The sequence below is a fragment of the Pezoporus wallicus genome, unplaced genomic scaffold (assembly GCF_028554395.1).
Source record: "Pezoporus wallicus isolate ANWC-B61680 ecotype Strahan unplaced genomic scaffold, APGP_CSIRO_Pwel_v1 contig_6665, whole genome shotgun sequence".
Taxonomy (NCBI): Eukaryota; Metazoa; Chordata; class Aves; order Psittaciformes; family Psittacidae; genus Pezoporus; species Pezoporus wallicus.
Genome location: NW_026636967.1, coordinates 2,279,859 through 2,302,754, shown reverse-complemented (window position 1 = coordinate 2,302,754; position 22,896 = coordinate 2,279,859). Strand labels below are relative to the sequence as shown.

At 37.7% G+C, this 22,896-nt stretch overlaps 1 protein-coding gene across 3 annotated transcripts in view; it reads left to right on the top strand.

Annotated features, from left to right (window-relative positions):
- The window catches only part of BRINP3 (BMP/retinoic acid inducible neural specific 3), a 209,431-nt gene extending 195,334 nt beyond the window's left edge, over positions 1–14,097 (top strand). The window contains exon 7 of one of the 3 annotated variants that reach the window (XM_057402442.1): positions 12,476–14,097. In XM_057402442.1, coding sequence (XP_057258425.1) covers positions 12,476–13,592 — 1,117 coding nt within the window. In that variant the 3' untranslated portion in view covers positions 13,593–14,097. The remainder of the gene's footprint in view (positions 1–12,475) is intronic. The other 2 variants (XM_057402440.1, XM_057402439.1) reach the window with 2 other exon arrangements.
- The last annotated feature ends 8,799 nt before the right edge of the window (positions 14,098–22,896 follow it).

Below are 22,896 nucleotides of genomic sequence, written 5' to 3'. Positions count from 1 at the left end.
AGCCCACCTCACAAGCGTGTCGAGGTCCCTTTGGATGCCATTCCTTCCCTCCAGCGTATCAGCTGAACCACACAGCTTGATGTCATCGGCAGACTAGCTGAGGGTGCACTCAATCCCACTGTCCATGTCAGAGACAAAGATGTTGAGGAAGACCGGTCTCAACACCGATCCCTGAGGGACACCACTCGTTACTGGTCTCCAGCTGGACATCGAGCCATTGACCACAACTCTTTGTGTGCCGCCATCCAGCCAGTTCTTTATCCACCGAGTGGTCCATCCATCAAATTGATGTCTCTCCAATTTAGAGACAAGGATGTTGTGTGGGACAGTGTCGAACGCCTTACACAAGTCCAGGTAGATAACATCAACTGCTCTACCCGTGTCCATCAGTTCTGTAGCCCCATCATAGAAGGCAACCAAATTGGTCAGGCAGGATTTCCCCTCAGTGAAGCCATGCTGGCTGTCACCAAGCACCTTGTTGTTTTTCATGTACATTAGCATGCCTTCCAGGAAAATCTGCTCCAGGATTTTGCCAGGCACAGAGGTGAGACTGACTGGTCTGTAGTTCCCTTGCTCATCCATTTTCCCCTTCTTGAAAATGGGGCTATTTTACCCTTTTTCCAGTCATTGGGAACTTCACCTGACTGCCATGATTTTTCAAATATGTTGGACAGTGGCTTAGCAACTTCATTCGCCAGCTCCTTCAGGACCCGCAGATGGATTTCATCAGGTCCCATGAACTTGTGCACATTCAGGTTCTTAAGATGGTCTCTAACAAGATCCTCTCCTACAGTGGGCCTAAGGTCTTCATTCTCAGAGACCCTGCGTCTACCTTCCAAGACTTGGGTGGTTTGGTCAGAGCATTTGCCAGTGAAGACTGAGACAAAGAAGTAATTAAGGACTTCAGCCTTCTCCAAATCCAGGGTAGCCAGTGGTCCCGACAGCTTCTGAAGAGGGCCCACATTGTCCCTAGTCTGTCTTTTATTTGCACCATGCCTATAGAACCCCTTCCTGTTATCTTTCACATCCCTAGCCAAGTTTAATTTTAACCGGGCCTTAGCTTTCCTAACCTGGTCCCTAGCTTACAGCACAACATCCCTTTACTCTTCCCAGGCAGCCTGACCTTGCTTCCACCTTTTATAAGCTTCTTTTTTCATTTGAATTTTCTTCAGCAGCTCCTTATCCATCCAAGGAGGTCTCCTGTCCCTCCTGCTGCACTTCCTTCTAGTTGGGATGCAACACTCCTGAGCATGTAGCAGGTGATCCTTGAATATCAACCAAGAGTCTTGAGCCCCCCCTAGGGCTATTTCCTATTGAACCTTACTAAGCAGGTTCCTGAAGAGGCCAAAGTCTGCTCTCTTGAAGTCCAGGGCAGTGAGCTTGCTGCACGCTCTTCTCACTGTCCTGAGGATCTCGAATTCAACAATCTCATGATCGCTGCAACCAAGGCTGCCCTGGAGCGTCGCATTTCCAACCAGCCCTTCCCTGTTGGTGAGCACGAGGTCAAGCATGGCATCTATCTTTGTCGGCTCCCCCATTACTTGCAGAAGGAAGTTGTCTTTCACACAATAGAGGAACCTCTTGGATTGTTTTTGCTGGGCCATACTGTCTCTCCAACAGATATCAGGGTGGTTGAAGACCCCAGTGAGAACGAAGGCCTGAGAGAGTGAGGCTGTTCCTATCTGTGAATAGAGTGCTTCATCCAAAGAGTCCTCTTGATCAGGCGGTTTGTAACAGATTGCCACAATAATGTCCCCCTGTTGTGGTTTAAACGCAGTCAGACAACTCGTTCACTCACTCCCCTTCCTTCCTTCCCTCCCCCTACTCCCAGAGGGACGGAGAGGAGAATTGAAAAGAATGCAACTCCCACGGGTTGAGATAAGAACAGTTTAGTAACTAAGGTATAACACAGATCACTACTGCTACCACCAATAATAACAATGATAAAGGAAATAACAAGGGAAGAGAATACATCACCTCACCACCAGCTGACTGATAACTCGCCCCCCCAGCCCAACCAAGCATCTACCCATACCTCATCCAACCCTGCAGTCTCCCAGCCCTTCCAGGTAACTCCCAGTTACATCCTGGGCATGACGTGCTGTGGTATGGAATACCTCTTTGGCTAGCTTGGGTCAGGTGTCCTGTCCCTGCTTCCTCCCAGCTTCCCCTCCTCCCTGGCAGAGCATAAGCCTCACAAAGTCCTTGGCCAAACCAAAACATCACTGTTTGCAGCTCTGTTCCAGAGCCAAAAGTCAAAACATTGCACTGCACCATCTACCAAGGAGGAGAAAAATGACTGCTACTGCTGAACCCAGGACACCCCCATTGCTGTTCTCCTTTTAACCCTGACCCACAAACTCTCTGTTAACCGCTCACCTGTCCCCAGACAGGGTTCCATACTCTCCAGCCTATCCCTAACATAAATAGCAATTCCCCCTCCCCATCTGCTGGTCCTGTCTTTTCTAAAGAGCCTTTAACCTTCCATTCCAACACTCCTGTCATAAGAGCCATCCCCCCATGTTTCTGTGATGCTTACTGTATCATATCCCTGTAGGCGTGCACACATGTCTGATTCCTCGTTTGTTCCCAATAAGATGGGTGTTTGTATGGAGGCGTCTGAGTCAAGCTCCAATTGAAGCCAGCTCATTGGTTGGAGCAGCTGGAATACCTCTACACTTCTCCGAGCATTTATTATAGGTTCTGGCAACTGACTGGGTATGTTGGGATGGAATGATGCCCCCCTCCCCCAACACATCTAGTTTAAAGCTTCCTTGACCAGTCTGGCAAGCCTCCTACCAAAACCGCTCTCCCTGCCCACCCTTAACTCCACCAGCCCCCAGTAGACCTGGCCTACTAAATTGAGTCCCATGTTCTAGATACCCAAAGCCCTGTACATATTTTTCTGTGGTTCTGCCAGAAGAAATTTGGAGGTGATACCAAGAGGTAACATATCCTGGCTTCTGCCACTGACATTGCAGTTGTTTGTGGCTCTGGTGGTGAGTAAGCTAACCAGAGTGAGCTACTTACATTGACAAATGGAAATTACAGAGGTGTCAGCAATCTGGAACGGCTATTATTTTGAATTGTATATGTAGATATTTTTTTCTCAACAATGATTTAACGGTTGCTGGGAAATGAGAACAGTTCTATAATGTAAGTCACTTTATATTTAAATTATATATATTCCAAAAGAAATTTGCACAGGTTCCTAAAGTGGGACTCTGGTTCCTCACTGTCAGTTATCTGTACTGATTCTCCTTTATTTCAGATCAGTGTACAGACAGCTGTTCTTTTGTTGACCAGTGTCAGCCTTTTTATCAAATTGTATTTTGCATTCCAGGCTGTGGGTTAGTTAGTTAGTTAGTTTGTTTGTTTTAGAAGATAAAAGTGTCAAAAGACAGGGCATTGATATTTGCTTGCAAGCATTATTACCATACTGTCTCCTAATTTATATTACTTACATGAAACATCTGGTCATTTATAGTAATACTTTCCCTATTTATGACTGTTAAGCAATTGACATGATAAGAATTACACATTATTAAGTGAAATATATGCTGTGTTTAAAAACATTCTTTAAAAAAAATATATATTTAAAAATACATGCTGTTTTTAAAAATGTCATGATCCGATTTTCTAGGCAGCCTTTAATTTTTCTTCAGAAATTTAAGGTTGTCCTTACAATTTGTTCAAGCATATCTCTTCTATAACATGTTTTGTGCCTGTACTCAAACTTCATGGGCTTGCTCAAAAATATAGTTAAGTTATTTTTAGTTATTATAACATGAGAGAAAAAAAGCACACTGGTCTCAGAATCTTTATTATATATATCATGGTAAGTTAGGTATTATGAATGCAGAACTGAGTTTTTTTATTCTCTAATTAAAACCATTACTCTTTACTGAGAGATTCTTGCTTTGCTGTAATACTTCCATATCTACAAAATGGAAGCAAATGACAGATTGTTGCTGTTTATATTGCAGTAACAGCTAGAGGCAATTAAATTTATAATCCAAATAGACAAACAGTGGTAAAAGATCATTATCAAAGGAAAAGAGCAAGTGACTTTTCCATAGTCATGGTCATACAGAAACATTGTGAAGGAGCCAGAAATAGAATAAACTTTTCTTTACCTCCATAATTATAACTGTAACGGAAACAGTTTGGGTGGCTTGGTTTTTTTTTGGGGAGGCAGAGATTGTTTTGGGGTGGATTTTTGGGGGGGGGGGTTCTGTTTGGTTTTGGGTTTTTATTTTTTATTATTTTAGCTATTTCTGTCAGTGAATAAAGCTGTGAATAGATGTCTTCTCTCAAAATCAGTTGGAAAATAGGAATCTACAATGGTCTTGTATCAGTTTCTTGAATGCAATTGTAGCCTTCCCTTTCTGCTATAGGCTGTTAATGCGGCTATGATTTTACTTGTGGTAGTGAGATTTAGTTACAGAAAATAATACAATTGATGGCTGTTTTTTTCTGGCACTAAATCTCTTTCTGTATTCTAATTTACCCTTCACCACAATTAAAACTTTGGATCCTTTTGTCAGCACAGTTGTTTAGTGGTTTTTGTATGGTTTAGAGACACTTTATGAATTACTGTTTCACACAAGTTTCAAATATCCCACAAAATATTTGAAAGCTTCCATCTCAGCAATTAACTTCAGTCTAAACTTTCTATATTGCTCTTGTTTTGAATAAAATACTCCAAGAACATGGAAGCTCCTTCTTCCTATCGTAACTACAACAGTAAATCATACAGAATTTCCAGTAGTTTTTGTTATCTGCTGCACTGAATATGAAGGTCAAGGCTATTTTTTAATTGGTCCTAGAATTTTCACTGCATGCTAGAGCGCTGATACATTTTCTGAGTTTTGCAAATGCAGTTCATAGCTACATCTTAGACTATCTTTGAACTTGTGCATTTAGCCTTAGAATGCATATTGACAAGGCAATCTAGCTGGTTTTAGTAGTCCCTACTGTGTCCTTTCTTCATACAAATTAAATATTCAAATTAAGTTTGCATATACGGAATATACAAGGAATCTGATGAAGCCCTGTCCCAGTAATTACACTACAATTGCTTCATAACTATGTGTTTTAAGATCCAAAGACATCCCCTAAATTAGCTAATTTTACACTTTCATCTTATATTATTCAGTGAAGGCATTTTAATTTCAAAATCCCATTACATTTTTCTCCTTTCTCTAAGCCATAGTGTTTCTTCCCTTCAGTTCATTCATTGCTACCTCTACCTTATGGGCAGATGAACACAGAGCAAAGAGCTTCAAGTGCTCATTGCTCAAGCTGTATTAATGTGCACTTCTTTCAAGTACGTAAATTGAGCTGGGAGGAAAAGGCTAGAAATTGTGCAGGGAAGCAATATCAGTATAGACTGGGAAATGAATGGATTGAGAAGAGCCCTGCAGAGAAGGACTTGGAGGTACTGATGGATGAAAAACTGGACACAAGCCAGCAATGTGCACCTGTAACCTAGAAAGCCAATCGTATCCTGGGTTGCATCAAAAGACAGTGGCCAGCAGGTTGAGGGAGGTGATTCTTCCCCTCTACTCTGCTATTGTGAGGCACTACCTGCAGTAGTGGATCCAGTTCTGTGTCCCACAGCCTATGGCAGGCATGAACCTGTTAGAGTATGTCCAGAAGAGGGCCACAAAAATGATTAGACATCTGGAGCACCTCTCTTATGAAGAAAGGCTGAGTTGGGCTTGGTCAACCTGGAGAAGACTCTGGGGACCTTATTGCAGCCTTTCAATATATGAATAGGGCTTATAAGAATTATTAGAAGTAGTAGTAGCATACTGTACTTTAGTTATACAACTGTTCTTATCTCAACCCACAGTTTATACATTCTTTTGATTCTCCTCCCCATCTTGCCCGGGGGAGAGGAAAAGGGGAATGGGGGGAGTGAAAGACTACATGGTACTTAGTTACCGTCTGGGACTATACCATGACAGCCAGACAGGACAGGGCTTGGAGAACCTGATATAGTGGAATGTGTCTTTGTCCATGGCGGAGTGTTGGTTTGAATGTTCTTTAAAGGTCACTTCCAACCTAATTAACTCTATGATTCTGTGATTGTGTACACTTGTGCGTGTCACATTATCATGCCCTCATTTTACCTGTCTTTGTAAAAGGAGAGGGAGGAGATCTATTTTCAATTTGTCCAGTTTTATGTCACTTCTGTTTTCCTTCACACAAAAAAAGCTGATAACATTACAGTAAACTTGGTTGTTATTTTTCCTAACATTTAAAATGGGCATATTAATGACTGTCACTGAAGCATCTAGATAAACTTTTTATAGCTTCTTTTTAGATATATATAAAATTACACTTGAATTCACATCTGCAAAAGTTTAACTAAAATTCCACTCAATTAATTGATAATATATGGTCCAAGATAAGTTTTGCACTCATCTAACACTACAAACCCTAGTTTACAGTGGCTTCAAAAGGTACGGATGGGTTGGTTTGTTTGCTTGTGGTTTGCTTTTATTTTTTTTGGGGGGGGGGTTGTATGGCACCTTTCTTTCTCCTGTACAAGATGACTCTTATTTTTCCTGACACACCTGATTCCTTTGCTTCAGCTTTTGACACCATTAATTTGACTGGTATTTCCTTTGTCCCTGTTGCACTATGTATCATTATTTAGTTAAAGCTTTCAAAGCTTGTCTCTGTTTTGAACCTCTTTAAATAGCTGGCACTACAAAGCAATTTGATTCTTAATTCAGTATATTACAATGATAATTATGATTATAGCTGTTAAAAAAATTGTGGGCACGTTATCTTTAAATGGTTTTTCTATAACTATTCTTTAGTGTGTTTTGCAGAAATGTTTCACAGTACAAAAACTTTGCTATGAGTTAAAAAGGTGTAACATTAGCATAGCTCAATTTAAAATCTTTGTAATATATTCATAACAAGCTAAGAAGAAATATCCTTTGAAATATTAAATATTTTAATGTCAAAATATTGTTTAGTCTATGAAATCACTTCACAGCAGTTTTGTTCTATGAGGTGTTATAGGTTTATATCTTATAAGGGTTTAATTCCTCTGCTTCTTGTAATACAAAGGCAATGTTGAATTTAAAAGTGGTGTACATTATTGGTTTTAAAATATAGAGTATCAACCTTAAGAAGTGGTGGGGAGGACAATATCTTCAGAATGTTGATATCTGCAGAGTCTCCTTAAATGTGATTAACAGGGGAGAACAAGGTATTTTGCCTCCTTATATTGCTATAGTTTTAGTTCAGATTGTTATTAATCCCAGCAACATAATCCCAGAATAACCCTCCTGGTTCATCCATTCCCTTCCCTGTAGTATAGACACCATGGAGGAGTCTCACACCAAGCTAGAGTTCCTTAGTTACCCCATCCATTTCTGTGCTGGAAGCAATTTCAGCAGATGGAAGCAAGATTTCCATAAAAAAATCATAGCTAATTAATATGCTTTCTATGTATGCTAAGAGGGGATTTTTACCAAAAGCATCTCTCTAAGCAGAGGCTTTTCATTCCTTTCTATACATTTAGAAAGGTATCATATTCCTTTTCTACTGCACAGTATGCTTAACTTGTTTCCACCATGGTCCGCATAGTTAGCTCAGACCTTTAGATCAGCTTTGAAGTATCTGACTCAGGTGGAGCCAGCTGTGAAATTGTAAAATTGAACTCAGAGCACCTGTACTGCTCTTGTTTATCATCTTTTTTGAGTAGGACTTGCAGCTGTCATTGAGAGTCTCACTGACATACCCGTAACATGAGCCATAGTGAAATAATTTCAGGCACATTTCTTTGAGTACTGGTTATAGTACTGCTTTAATTTTGTCAAGCTGAGTAAACTAAAAACATTCATTCTTCTAATCACTCACTGGCTTTCTGGTGACTGTACAGTCGGTAGCTTTACCCTGTTTCCCAGAAGACAAATGCATTCACATGATGACCATTATCAAATTTAGTAGCAATTAATGTTCTCGTTATGAATTAAAGCACAGCAAAAAAGTACTTGGAACCTTATTTGTCTTTCCTAAGAGATGATCCCAAAAGAGTAGGACATTTTAGAGATACCTGTAAGTGCATTTGGTGTTGAGGTTTCTATCTTACAGATTTATACTGGACTCAGCTTTGAAAAGAGGAAAAAATAGTTAATTGGTGTTTTACTGCCTATACACTCTTGTTAAATAGTCTTCATTTTTTCACTTAGCACCTGCCTCACTGAGTACTCATCATCTGCTACTGTGCCATCTGATGTACAACAGATGTTAAGCACTTAGTGAGGCAGAGAAGGAGGCAAGTGTCACACCATGATTAAATACATGCTATGGCTATTATATAGGCTGACCATACTGCTTTGTTCTTACATTTAGTGTTACAGTGTATTAAACAAGAAGGAAGCACAAGTTTTGGATTAAACTTGCAACTGCTATTGTTCAAATAAATAACTTTTTTTTTTTTAAGTAAGCTCATGGCAAAAAGAAAAAGATTGTAAAATATTTTCAATACACTTTAGAATTAACAATTAGAGAGCATTTTATAAAGAGGTAATGCAGTGCAACTTCATGTAGAATTATATTTCTCCTACGAAAAAGATTTGTATTTCTCATTAAAATGATTCTCATCAGCAACTTGGCTGATGTTAACTGATACATTAACTTCCACAGGATTATCCCATTTTCATCATGCTTATGTAAATGTGAGATTATATGGCAGACTTTCCTTACCCTGTATTTTAGCTGAAAGCATGGGATTCACTCCTTAGTGCCTTCTATGCAAGAGAAAGTTCACCCACAAAAAAGTATTATCATCCAGCTACAGTAGCCTGATCTGATAGTAGGAAGAGTTGAATGTAAGAAGGTGGAGCTGGATCTGTTATTAAACCATAATTAGTTAATAATTTGTTTCCCATAAAATTTTAAGAATTGAGAAAATCTGTAGAATATTGTCGCAGACAACAAAGTATATTCATATTGATGTATATGATCAAACAAATTAAATAGGGGTGGAAGGAAACGTTCACCCATGCAGGAAATGTGGTTCACATGACTAGAAACTTTACAGTCCAAGGTGAGACTGAAACCTCAGAATAGTAGTCTTAATTAAATTAAAGGATAGAAGTATGTAATTTGCATGGGTTATCTTTCAGTGTTCTACTTTGCATAAGTCATAGAAGAGGCTTGGTAGTCTATTTCCTGTAGAGAGAATGGGTTTTCAACAGGACAATCAGTAGTATTTATGTTTTCATAGAAATTCTGGACTTAGCACTTGTTTTGTAAATTTGTACTGCTTTTGAATGGTTGATTTCAATGACTCAATAAACAAAAACGGTTTTTAAAAACTTCTAAAGAATTTCCAGGGAGCTCTAATTCATTATATAATTCAATAAGAAGTATGCTATACTTATCAAGGGTTTTATTTCATTAAATATTATTTTATTTCTAAAGCAAAGATTTAGTGATTGTGATTTCAAGTGTATGTTTCACAACAAATAGCTTTTGATTATAGATTGTCACATAATTTAAATGATGGTGAAGGCACAGATATTCAGGCATGCCATTTTGATTTAAAGCTCATTGAAGTAACTAGGAAATTCTTGTTAGTTTCACTAGGTTTGGAAATCAGAAGTTCTGTATCTCAGTTTCTGGAAAACTAACACATCAGGCCAGTACATATAATTTTCCAAAAAAGATAATAACATTTGCAGTGTCATTAAAATAATAATTGGAGATTTCTTTCAACCCTCCCTCAGAAGCTAATTGTCTTAATATATTTATTAAATTCTATAAGCAAGAAGCAACTGCTCAAGATAACTTGTCTGGAACCAGCTGTGTTCAGTATGAGGCATCCCTAGCCTCTTCTCACAGAAGGCATTCCTGCATCTGCCCTCCTGCTGTCAAAATCTTTCCAGTGACACCCAATACACCTCAATAAAGGACTACTGAAAAATTCACTCATTAAAATCTATCAGAAAGTATCTAACATTAGGACTCAGAAATTCATAGCTGGAGTGTAGCTTGAGAGCTGACTGTTCCTGAACTCCAAGCCAGGATAAATGCTTAACCTCCAAGCCGTATAGAAATTTCTTGTCCATACTAGCACAGTGCCAAATCCAGGCTACTAATCTCTGCTGAAAAACTAAAGTAGTGCTGTGGCTCCAGCTTTGGATCTCAGACACCATTATGTTTCTTCTGACTAGTATATATCATGCAAATATATCCTTAGACGCTACAAACTACGTAGAACAGTTGCTGTTTTGTGTGAGCCAAGCAGATTTAGTCTCTATGGGTGACACATCGTGATACATGGAAAATCTTTACAGTTAGTCTTCAAATGTTTATCCTCTACTGAGATTAATTCAAAACCACATCTGTAAGCTCGGAGTTGGCCTAAACAAAGTGATGTTTTCCAGAAATGTACTTCTAATATAATAATATATAATAAACTTTTTAAAAGTGAGCACTTCTTTTCACAAGAGAAATGGTTAAAATTCACATTTACAAACCTAAGCAATATCAGGTGTTGAACACACTTAACTTTGACATAATAGTCATGTGGTACCAGCTGTTAGCAGCAGTAAAAGCAGAAAACTTGGAGATAAAAAACAAATCACATATTATTGAAATCTGCTGCATTATCTGTCCAAGGTAACAAAACAAACTAAAAACTTTATGGAGGCTATTGTGAAACAAATGTCCTAACCCAAACATCTGAAGGAAAATTAATCGCCCAGACTTTTATATCTTACACCTAGTGGCTTTTGGAACTCTGTATCAGTTCTTAAATAGCACAGAAAGCCATAAAGAGTTAGGAAAAAGCTGTAATGCGAGACCTCTGACAGGTTAGTTTCACTTCTTTAGGCAAGTATCCTCGTATCTTCTCTGTTTTCTTTGCTGTGATGAATCACAGGGCTGATAGCAATAAGACAGACCATGTGAAACACTGCCTGGCTGCAAAGTTCATCCTATATTGGGAAACAGGGTCATAACGCATCTGAAGTGCAGTTCTTGTGAGTTGCTAGGGAGAGATCAGTAGGTACAGATTACTGGCAAAACAACCCAAACAAAGTACACAGGAACTTCCCATTCCACCTGGGAGAGCAATAACTTTAATATTCTACTCAGTTTTGGAGTAGCTTTTATATTGTGACATTGACCTTGCCTGTAGAATGGACATTATGAATTTTAATCAGGAAATGAAGGAATAAACTTGTCAAAATATTCTTGCTTAATAATGACTTTCAAATGAGCACAGTAAGAATGGTGTTAAGGCATTCTTGTCATGGATGTTATTATATTTACTTATACTTCTAGAAAATATTAATATGCTATATGTATATAAAAACCCCAACCTCAAAAAACTAAGATTCCCCCAACCAAAAAAAGAGAAAGAAAAAAATAATTTAAAAAAGGATTAAACAAAGTCACCAGAGTATACATTGGTATAATTTTACTCTTCATTTTCATGTTTCTAAAGAATCAGATTTGAGATATGATAGACTTTTAGCATAAATTTTGTAGTCAGAAAAAAGCCCACAACTGAACTATCAAGACAAATTCAGATGTGACTTAAAAAATTAGTCAGTGAGGCTGCTGCATTTTTTCTTTGAAACAATGCAATGGAAAAGGAAGAAACCATACAACTATCATCATTCATGTTCATTCTCTTCACTATTTGCATATAACTCAGTTTTTCCCATTGTCTTTCTCGTAGCAGACGTTCCTCATCAGCCTAAACTGTTAGTTTCAGTATCTTTACCCAGGGTGGTGTAGGACATTAACTGTGGCTTCTAGTGAAAAGAAAATGAGATGAGAGGAAGACCATTAAAGTGGTGTTTTAATTTCATCTCCAAAGATGAAAAGTAAACACAGCATGCTTGTGCATGACTTCCTGTAGGGATATTTTGCTAGAAGTCATCTGAAGAATTAAGACCGAATCTATCTTAGTGGGGAGTAGGGTCCTATTTGCTATTCCGGGAAAGCATTTTGGCTCACATGTCTATAAATCAAAGCAACTTCAGGCAGTGACAAGAAATCTTGCAAGCTTGCAAAAATATTGATAATGAAATAGGGAGATGGTACAGTTATACATATTTAGATACATACAAAGCACCTCCCTGATCAAATCATACGAAGAAAACCAATCTCAGTTGCATGGGATTTTAAGATGTTTATCTGAAGACAGTAACAGAAAAATGGCTGTTAGGCTTCCTTGGCAGAGGTAGCAAATATAAGAACCAAATGTTCCTGTTGTGCCTTTGAGTTTATAAGGAAAATTCTTTTGTGTTTTTGCATTGTTAAAAGGCAATTTATACATGTATTTATCTCACAGCAGACACTGTAATCTCACTTTAGTGCCTTAATCTGCTACTAAAACCCGCTTTATTTTTCTCTTTCTGATAAAAAAATAACAAGATGTATTTATTATGTGCAGGTCTCTGTGTTAAACTAAGTTATTTTAACGTTGCAGATCTTCTAACTACTGGCTCAACCGCATCCAGTCCTTTCTCTACTGCAATGAAAATGGCCTTCTGGGAAGCTTTTCTGAAGAGACTCACACATGCACCTGCCCTAATGACCAGGTTGCCTGCCATGGGTTCCTTCCCTGCACAGTTGGAGATGGCTCTGCATGCTTGACCTGTGCTCCTGACAATCGCACCCGCTGTGGGAGCTGCAATGCTGGCTACATGCTGAGCCAAGGGCTTTGCAAGCCTGAAGTGGCAGAATCGACAGAGCACTACATTGGGTTTGAAACTGACCTTCAGGACCTGGAAATGAAGTATTTATTGCAGAAGACAGACAGGAGAATTGAGGTCCATGCCATTTTCATCAGCAATGACATGCGCCTCAACAGCTGGTTTGATCCTTCTTGGCGCAAGAGGATGCTCCTTACTCTTAAGAGCAACAAGTACAAGTCTAGCCTGGTCCATATGATACTGGGCCTTTCTCTTCAAATTTGCCTAACTAAAAACAGCACCTTAGAGCCTGTTCTTGCTGTTTATGTCAACCCTTTTGGGGGCAGCCACTCTGAGAGCTGGTTTATGCCTGTGAATGAAAATAATTTCCCAGACTGGGAGCGGACTAAATTGGACTTACCCCTTCAGTGTTATAACTGGACGCTGACTCTGGGCAACAAGTGGAAGACTTTTTTTGAAACTGTACACATCTATTTGAGAAGTCGAATAAAGTCAAATGGTCCAAATGGCAATGAGAGCATCTACTATGAACCCCTGGAATTTATTGATCCCTCAAGAAATCTGGGTTACATGAAAATCAATAACATCCAAGTGTTTGGCTACAGCATGCACTTTGACCCAGAAGCAATTCGAGACTTGATTTTGCAGCTGGACTACCCCTATACTCAGGGATCACAGGACTCAGCACTTTTGCAGTTGTTAGAGATACGAGATCGTGTAAATAAACTCTCTCCACCTGGTCAGCGCCGTTTAGACCTCTTCTCTTGCTTGCTCCGTCATAGACTGAAACTGTCTACCAGTGAAGTGGTGAGAATTCAATCTGCTTTGCAGGCCTTCAACGCCAAATTGCCAAACACAGTGGATTATGACACAACCAAATTATGTAGTTAACCATACATGTGAAGCACAACACAAAACCTTGAAGGAGTTTTTACAGTGCTTTTGTGGAACAGTTTATGTTTGGAAAAGTAAATTTAAATTGTCTTTTCAATATCTGTCTTATATCAGTCAATACTGTTGGATGGCAATTTACACATGAACTTGCTGACAATGAATATGTTATACCTGCAGTTTTGGTTTATGAATGAAATAAATACTGACACCAGTCTAGAAGACATTCTACTTTTTACAATAAATTTCATTTGTAATTTTATATGTTCCGTGGCAATGCTTTTGTGCATTACATTCTCTAGAGGGAACATAGAAGGATACCAATAAAATTTTGTAGCTGAACAGTTATTAAAAAGAAATGCCGTGGGATTCTTTTTTCTTACACAAAAGTAGTAACCTTGATACACTTTTGTGTGTGTTTAACACAGAAGCTGTAGATAAAGGGAAGACAGCGACTGAAGATTTTAACAGAAACTGTAGAAAAGTCAGAGCCATAGACTATTTTATTCTTAGGATGTAGATTTAAATGTTCATGCTGAGCTGAAGTGATGACTGTAGTGCTTTACTGTAGGCCTCAGCTTTCCTAAGAAATGCCTAAGACATTTCAAGGTGCTTCACATGACATACAGACTCCCAGAGTGCTAATATTGAGTGTTCTAGAATGGATAGGAGGTTAGATTTGTGAGATGCAGTAATGAAAGGTTGCATTAGCTCAACAGGAGACAGGTGAGAGACTGCCTTTGCAATGAATATTACTCACGTTACAAAAGAATCCATCTTACCAGCCAAATCTCTTTTGCTTTGCATATTTACAGGAAGAATTAAGCACATGTGTACCTTACCTCCTCCCAAATACACATACTATAATATTTATTTAGAATTACCTGTTTTGAACTCTTTACTTAAATACAATCCATGCTCAGTAGATTCAAATTAATTTAAAAATTTCCTTGGCAAGGCAACTGTTTAGTATGAGAATGTTTTTCAGTTTTTAAAAAATATGCCCTTTTACAGATACATGACAGCTATTGAAATCTAGCTTATAAAGCTGAAAATGCAAATAAATATGTCATTACCAATTAATGAAATTAATTAAATGTGCATGACCGTGGATTAGAATACAAAAGTCTTTGGTATTTTACACATATACATGAGAAAAAGAACCTCAACGTCTAAGACGGCAGAACTTGGAACTTTCAAGAAGGTTTTGATGTCTCCTGCAAGAGAATAGAATAAATAGCTGGGCTGTCAGAAACCCTTGTTAGTAAAAAGAGGATAAAATGAGGAAAACTGATATAAAGTCTTTTAGAACATCCTTATGTTAATTCTGATTCTGCGTCATTGATGTAAAAGCCAACCTTTTTTTTAAATGGGAAGGAATTACATATAAAACTACAATTTTACGTGCAAGCACAGAAAGAAAAGACCCTGTATGTAATTCATACACATTTTTAATTCAACTAGACTTCAATTAATTTTAATTAAATTCAACATTATTGATTTCAATTTAGATATATTAAATTTAATTCTGACTTGCAGCCTAATCTGAATTTAAGGAGCACTCCTCACTTCATTTCTATCAAGAACACAGCAGCACAAACAAATGTAATGCTTCATAAATATATGTAAGCAACATAAAATACAAGGCCAGAAAGATTTCAGAAATTCTGCTGTAAAGGAAAATCTTCTTTACTGATTCCTGTCCCTCCTGATTTCACCAAATATTTATAAAGATTACTACTTCTCCACTACACATTTAGATCATTCCTTAACCTTCTATACTAAGAAGCCCCCTTGAACTAAAATCAGCATTTTTTCTTTGCATTCAACATCTATATGTATTTGTGTTTGTTTTCTACTTAGAGCTTTCTTTTGCTAATGAATAATGTGTCTATCTCAGACCCTCTTGTATGTGTCCAAGTTTTGGCTTGCTCTTGCATGGGTAAGACCTTCTTAGTCAAGGATCTTACTATTCCTGTTTGCATCTCCAAGTCTTTACTTTGGTATATCTCTGGCAACTATAATAGATTGTAGAACTAGATAGTTTGATTTTGTTACTTAGTATCTTGTGTAGTCTTTTTAAATAAACAAAAGACTATGGTGTTATAAAAGGAAAAAAAAAAAGCATAAAAAATAAAAGTTCATAGAAAATAAAAAGTTACAGCAGAGATGTAGGGAAATGATTGATAAATAAAGCATTCGCTTATGTTATCCTTTCACTTGGGAAAAATATTAATATGACATGGTAAATGAGATGAGTTTCCCCCCTCTTTCATGCTCCTTCCTGAAACAGTTCTTGAATGACTCTTTTCGGTTTCTGGCTTGGTTCCCTCCTTTCCCCCCTCATTACTTTATTTATTATAGATTCATATATTAACTTATTTATTTTTTTTAATATCTTTTTCTGCCAAAATGGAAATTTCTTTACTATGCCCATATATGTAGACAATAGAAAGTACAACTAAGAAGAAGCCAAAAGAGGTTTCAGCGAGACATTGTTTCCTTACAAGTACATTAGGTGTACTTGGCTGTATTACTGGAAAACCCCTGTCATTACTGTATTTTTGTGCCAAACTGAAAGTATGATACAACTTCTTAGCCTACTAGTTATGGGCTAGTTTCGGATTTCAGAACCTGTGAAATCTTGGAATAGTGACTATTTCTATTTTACCAGAACTGTATCAAATAAAGATAAATTAAAAAAAAAAAAAGTTGCAAACAAGGGCAAATATTTCCCTTTTGATACTTCCAATTGAAATCTGTGTTCACAAAAAGAACTTCAGGGTGTGTAAAGAAAAGTGAAATCTGGATAAGTCAGAACAGTCAAGTGTTTATAAGAAAAATTTCTAGTAAGATATGAACACAATTGTTGGCAAGAAAGAACTGTGGCTACAACTATGTACACTCATTTCCATCCATTGCAGGTAATATTTAGTGTATGCAGTACATCAGATCTTGACTCTGGGTTTTTTGCTCTCCATTTCCCTTAGCATTCACTAATACTGTTATTACCTGTCATTATAAACTGAAAAAATTGCAAGGAAATTATAGTAAGATGTAGAACTCTACCGTGATCTAAAACAGTATTCATAACAAACTTTAGTAGCTATAGTTATAATAACCAGGTAGATATTAAGTATAACAGAATAACCTTCCTGCTTAAGTGAAGGCAGCTGTTATCTGATACAAAACTCTCATAACACTATTTTCCAAGTAAATACAATTCAGATCATATCTAAAGGCTGGGAAGCAAACTTGTGTCTAGAAGTTCTATTGCAGGAACAAACTGCAATAATGATGGGCTACTTTATCAATGCCTAGAAAACAGAATGAGGTTTGCCACATGATCTAAACCTCTGGGTGACAAAATTCAGAATACAGAGACTGAATCGAGTCATATTAAAAATATGGAGATGAATAAACTTTTATTTCTTTCATTTCCTCCTGAAACAATGGAGGTAGAAAGAAAATGTGTTGAAATGCTACTGGCTGATGATGGTGGGAAGTGTATTTGCATTTCAGGGTGTTTCTTCCTTTGCCACAAAACACTTTTACCTGTACAAATATTAGGAGGAAGAGCCTTTGTTTCCAAAAGTATGCATATGCTGACTGCATTTATTGTGAAAGTGCTTTTTCAGCAGACACTGAATCAGTAAAGAGGCAGAAGTCAAGAGAAGTCAGTTTTTCCTAGGCTGAGTAAGCAGCCCAGTGGCTTGAGCTGGAAGGAGGACAGAGACATGAAGGAGGGTGCTACAACTATCAAAAGGTCATTTGCTTGAAAATACAGCACATATTCCAGGAACAAAGCAAAACATAGTTTAACAGCAAAGGAAAAAAGTGATCAACACCAACATCAGCACTCTACTGGCTATATCTAAAATGTGAGTCCTGCCTGGCAGTAGAGCTGCAAAGCCAAATAGGTAAATGTGATATGGTGAAGGATTAGTCTTTTACAATCCAGTAGCTGTAGTTTCTTTGACAGGGAGATGACAGATTCTTAACTAACTATAACTTGTGTTAGCGCAGTCAACATTATGAATGACAGCATGATCTAGATGACGCAACAGAGCCTTCTGACAATATAGCTAGAGGGCAAGCAGGAAGCCAGGAAAAAATGGAGAGCAGGAAGGAACCAGGATTCATTTTACTAGGGTTTTAACCAAGTGGAAGAGAGGCCATATAGTCCATTGTTATTCAAACAAGAGACCAAGATCACCTTGGGTGTGGTAGGAATTTGGTGACAAGAAATGCTATGGCTCTTTTTTCATGAGTATCAGTGACGTGAGAGAGCTTGACACCACAGCTGGTAGAGTTATTACCGTGATACACAGCTGCTTGAGACAGCACAGTTTATATTGCTGCGTGACTGAATTTGGTTCTATTCACTCAGCTTCATATTTTAAGCAATAAATCTATTCTAGATGTAGCACAGTAATCTAATGTTCTCCTGTGTACAGATATCACTTACGAAGCAACCTATAACCCTGGGGCATGGTGTACATAATGTTAATTTATTCACATGACAGAGGAGTGCAAGGCTTTCTGACATTCTAGGTTCACAAGCTTGACAGAGTGGCCACACTGCAGATTACGCTGCTTTGGGAGTGAGTGCATGTGGAGGAGCAAGAGTTACAATTTCTTTCTTTCTTTCCTCACCAAAGCAACACGATTAAGGTATGAATTATGATTAAGAGAACAATTTTACCTCCCAGAAATGGTGCGAGTTTTTCCTTCCCTACGAATTATTTCTTGGACAGTAATGTGAAAACTAAAGTTATCAGTGTCACTTGCCCACACACTTAGGTATTCCTCTCTATTTTATGGTACACTTTAGTCCAACATATGCATGTATGAAAGAGAAACACAGCTAAATGACAACGCTAGTAACAATAGCTGATGCAGAGTTGTCTGGTCTCTGGACACAGTTGCACAAATTATTGTATGTTTACTTAAGATCTCCTCTTCAACACACAGCACAGTGTAGAAACACCTAGCAGGCAGATACGGTTTTGCTCTGAAAACCGTACTCCCCTGAGATGGTCTAAGTTAAGAGTGTGACCACCTTTCAAAAACATTACGAGAAGTTTCTTTTTTTTTTTTTAAAAAAAAAGCTTTTTGCCATTTCTCAGCTGACATAAAAGGAGAAAGAGGAGGATTAAAACAAAGCTAGGTGTGTGCATATCAAACTATTATTCTTCTGTGGGGAAAGGGGTAGAACAAAGAATCTTTAAAGTCCCTTTAGGATCTCATCACAGCTGCATACCTAACTCTCAGAGCACTTGTATACAATAAGGGTAAATGCAACGGAAGACCAGAAATACAAAGATTAGGTCCAATTGCTTATCATGAATACGACACAAGAGAATTGCCCATAATTAATTTTAAACACAGAAAATGTCATCTTACATCTTTCACTCTCCCTCAGCAGGGAAGAAAAATTTAAACATTAGATGTGCATAAAAGGACAACAGAATATAATTAATATTATAAGTGTGTAGATCTTCTTGTATGTGTTCTTTTTATTGAGCTCCCCCAAATCCACTTGTTATTCCATATATCACTTACATACTAGCATATAACTCCTTTGCCTACAAAATTAAGTTATTGTAACTTGTGAGAAAATTATGTGAGTCAGATTTCCAGATTATTTTCAGTAATGATGTATCTTGCATATAATTATTAATTTTAAAGGTAAGTAATTCATCACCATTAAATAATCACCTCCCAATCTAATAAAATACAATTGTTAAGATAATTTCCAAAAGGAGATGACAGGTGACATATGATGTATATATCTTGCTGAATGAATAAAATTAATTCAACCAGTTCTATTCTCAGAAGCTGAAAGCAGTTCATATTCTATTCTAATAGTGTAACAAATTTAACACATCATTCAGTAAAAACATGTTGATTTGATGCATATAAGTGTGTTTTTAAAGACCATGTGATAGATTAGACAATAATTCTACAGTGTATCAGTGATCTGGGAATGATTTTTGTTTTAAACTTGTTTTGTTTCACTGGCATTCTATGATTTGCTGTATTGCTGTCCAATGTTTAAGATTTAATTACCAAAATCAGTATTATTTGAGGGGACTAGCAGATAGCATTATATATGAAAGTTCTTGCCTAACAATATTTCCTGGGTTTTAGGTGGTAAGAAAGGATGGATGGAGGGAGAGAGCAGCTACATGGTTCTGAGTTACTGGCTAGGCTTAAACCACAAGACAGCAGGACATCAGATAGAATCACATCTATGTTTTGAAAATTTTGATCTATAAAGTTAAGAAGAGGCCTGAGCAGCTAAGCATTTTAAAATGCTGATTTGTAAACACAAAATAGGAAATGGAAATTCTTAGTTAAAATTTTATCTGGAAAAACTGGAAACATTCAAATCTCTAGCCAAGCAGAATTTAGTTATGAACATGGAAAAGTACAAAGCATTTATTTTCATGTATTATTTCTGAGCTTTAGCAGTTTAAGAGAGCAAAAAGAACATGTGCAACTGACTTAAACTGAAAATATCGGTGTTATTTATGAGTCATCTTAGCTTAAATGGAATATATTGATGACAATTTTTCTCCTTATGAGAAAAATCAATGTAATCCCTGTCATATTCTCTTTTTAGAATAAATTGTAGCAATCTTATCAGTTCAGTTCAGATATATGAATATTTTTATGTGATTATTTATCAAAGTAACTGGATGATACACACACACAGACACTCACATATTTATTCATTGAAATTTCTTAGTACTTTTTTTATTTAAGATGCAACTTTTAGTTTCTTTAGTAAAATCAGGAAAAAATGTTATATAAAGAGCCCAGATACAGTGAGTAGCAATCTCCCTTCAAGTCCAGATGTTTGACTTTAAGGTTAATAGATGTCATTTCTGCTTAAGCACTCCAGGGATGAGCAATTCATGAGAAGCTGAAGTTGCTTTGTTAGCACACTGATATAAGGTAACACATTTCAGACCACTGAAGCTATCCATACTTACAGGGAAGCATTTGTCTAGTAAAATTTAAGGCATCTAAAATTAGGGGGTTTAAGATAGACGCATAGGTTTCTATCTGTAATAAAGCTCTGAAGGAAAATTCAGACATCTCAATAGCCTGCAACCGTCTATCAGCTTCCAAAGATCCCAGGCTCCTTATCTAGATTAGATGTATAAAGTTTGACAGTGTGAATAATCCAGCCATGCACAAAAATGGGCAAAAGTCCTAAGGCTGTTATTGCCAACGGTTGTTCCCTAGGAAAATGTGCAATATAAGTCAGATACTGGGGGGGGGGGAATAAAAAAAAAAAAGTCACATTTACCACTGAATAATCATGCATGAATCTTCCTTAGGCAATGCACTGAAATTCAGCAAGGTGTAACATAGCTTAGTGTTCAGACTACTGCAGAATCAGGCCTTAAAGAAATATTTCTAAAACATCAAGATAAAAAAAAAATCTTCTTATGAAATATGATATTTGGATTTATAACTGAGTTTCCTCTGGTAAGTTCGCTAAATCAATTTAAAGTCAGGGTTTTGCCTCATAAATCACTAGTCTGAACTAATCATGCTTCAACGGATACATGGCCAAAACTGAAAGCATGACGACAAATCTGATGACATGAAATGAGCCTGTTAGACCTAGACAAAATCGTGAATAAGCACTTTTTGTATCTTGCCTAGACAAATACAAATGAGGCTTGTATTTTCTACAATGTGGGATGGAGCGTCCATGTGTGCAAGCTAAATTGCTACAGCCCCACTTGATCTTACTCAGGGTCATATTGCACATTCACTGTGATGAAAAATTTTTCTGCTCAAACAATTTTAGAGGTTACTCCAAAATTTGAACCCGAAAATGCTCAAATAAGTATCAGATGTTGGATATCTGCTTCTCCAACAGCTGTGCTAGCAGGCAAGAGACAACTAAACAGGGAGAACAGTATTAATGAAGCCCCTTCAGCTTAAGAAATTCATTGCTGGTGTAAGAATGAGATCTTTCTCCTTAAAAAAATAATCACTAATTCATGATGTAAAGCCACATTATATGACATTATATGACCTTGCAAGGCTTCACAGACAATCAGTTAGATACAGTGGAAGCATCTGTGGCCAGCTTCTAGTTGCTAGGAAGTCAGCAATGGCACTCACCAGGTAGATGAACTTCATTTGAAAGGGTTAGGGTCATTCATAGTCTTGAAGAAAGGATCCACTTTAAGTGAGGCAAAGCACCTGTGCCTGGCTGCTGATATTTAACTGGCACAGCGACTTGGAGTGCTACACGTAGGAGCTGCCAACAGAGATGTAGCAGTTTGCATGCCAGCCTGGGGTGGCAGGACAGGGATTCTGCTTGAGCTACTTTGAGATAGTGAGGTCTATTCTATGCTGCTGTTCTGGTAGGAAAACTGGTGATTATTTGAGATGGTGGTAACACAGCACAGGATACTGCTCCTGATATAGTAAGAACTGGGATGTTGTTACTATATCAGAGACATCAACCCAGCCAGACCTGGGGAGGTGTGGTTAGTCATTCCAGTTATGGGCTGAAGTAAGTTTCTGGTGGTCCCCCAGTAGCTGAGATGCGGTGGACCTTGTCTGTAGGAGGTGTGTCTTCAATCACTGAGTTGTCAAATGAAGGGATTCAAGAAGAGATCACTGGATTTTGTTCCATAGAAAGTTAAGCAGGAAATCAAGAGAATGCTAGCAATGATGCTGAAAGGACAAGAGCTGAGGATTCAGGGTGCAGAATAGAATGGCCAAAAGCAAGGCTTAGGCAGGGGAAAGGCAATGATTCTTAGGACAAGACATTTTCAAAGCTTGGCATCCATGCCACCAAGATAGCAGCACTCCCTTAATACAAAAAGAAAAAAAAAAAAAAATATGGAGAAGAGGCAGGGTCCCAGCAAAGAAAGGTGGAGAGAAATTAATTAGTTCCTTTTCTGCTGGAAGAGACAATTGGGCCAAAAGTTCCTGCTCAACATGTTAATGTCAGTAGGAAGAAACAAGGACTACTGACATGTTAGGACTGGAATACTGTGCCCAGTTCTTCGCAGATAAAAAGAGACATCAAATAACTGAACACAGCCCAGTTCAGGACTATCAGGATGATTAGAGGCTTGCATAACTGGACTAGGTTGAAAGAACTGTGAATGTGAAGTGTTGGTTTCATTCCTGGACTGCAGAAAAGTCAACAAAAGTGTGTAAGACCGTGATCAAAACAGCTGCAAATTCATATGACAGTATCTCATATTTTAAGCTTGGATGAAGATATGGAATTAAAATCTCTGATACTGATGTGTGATCT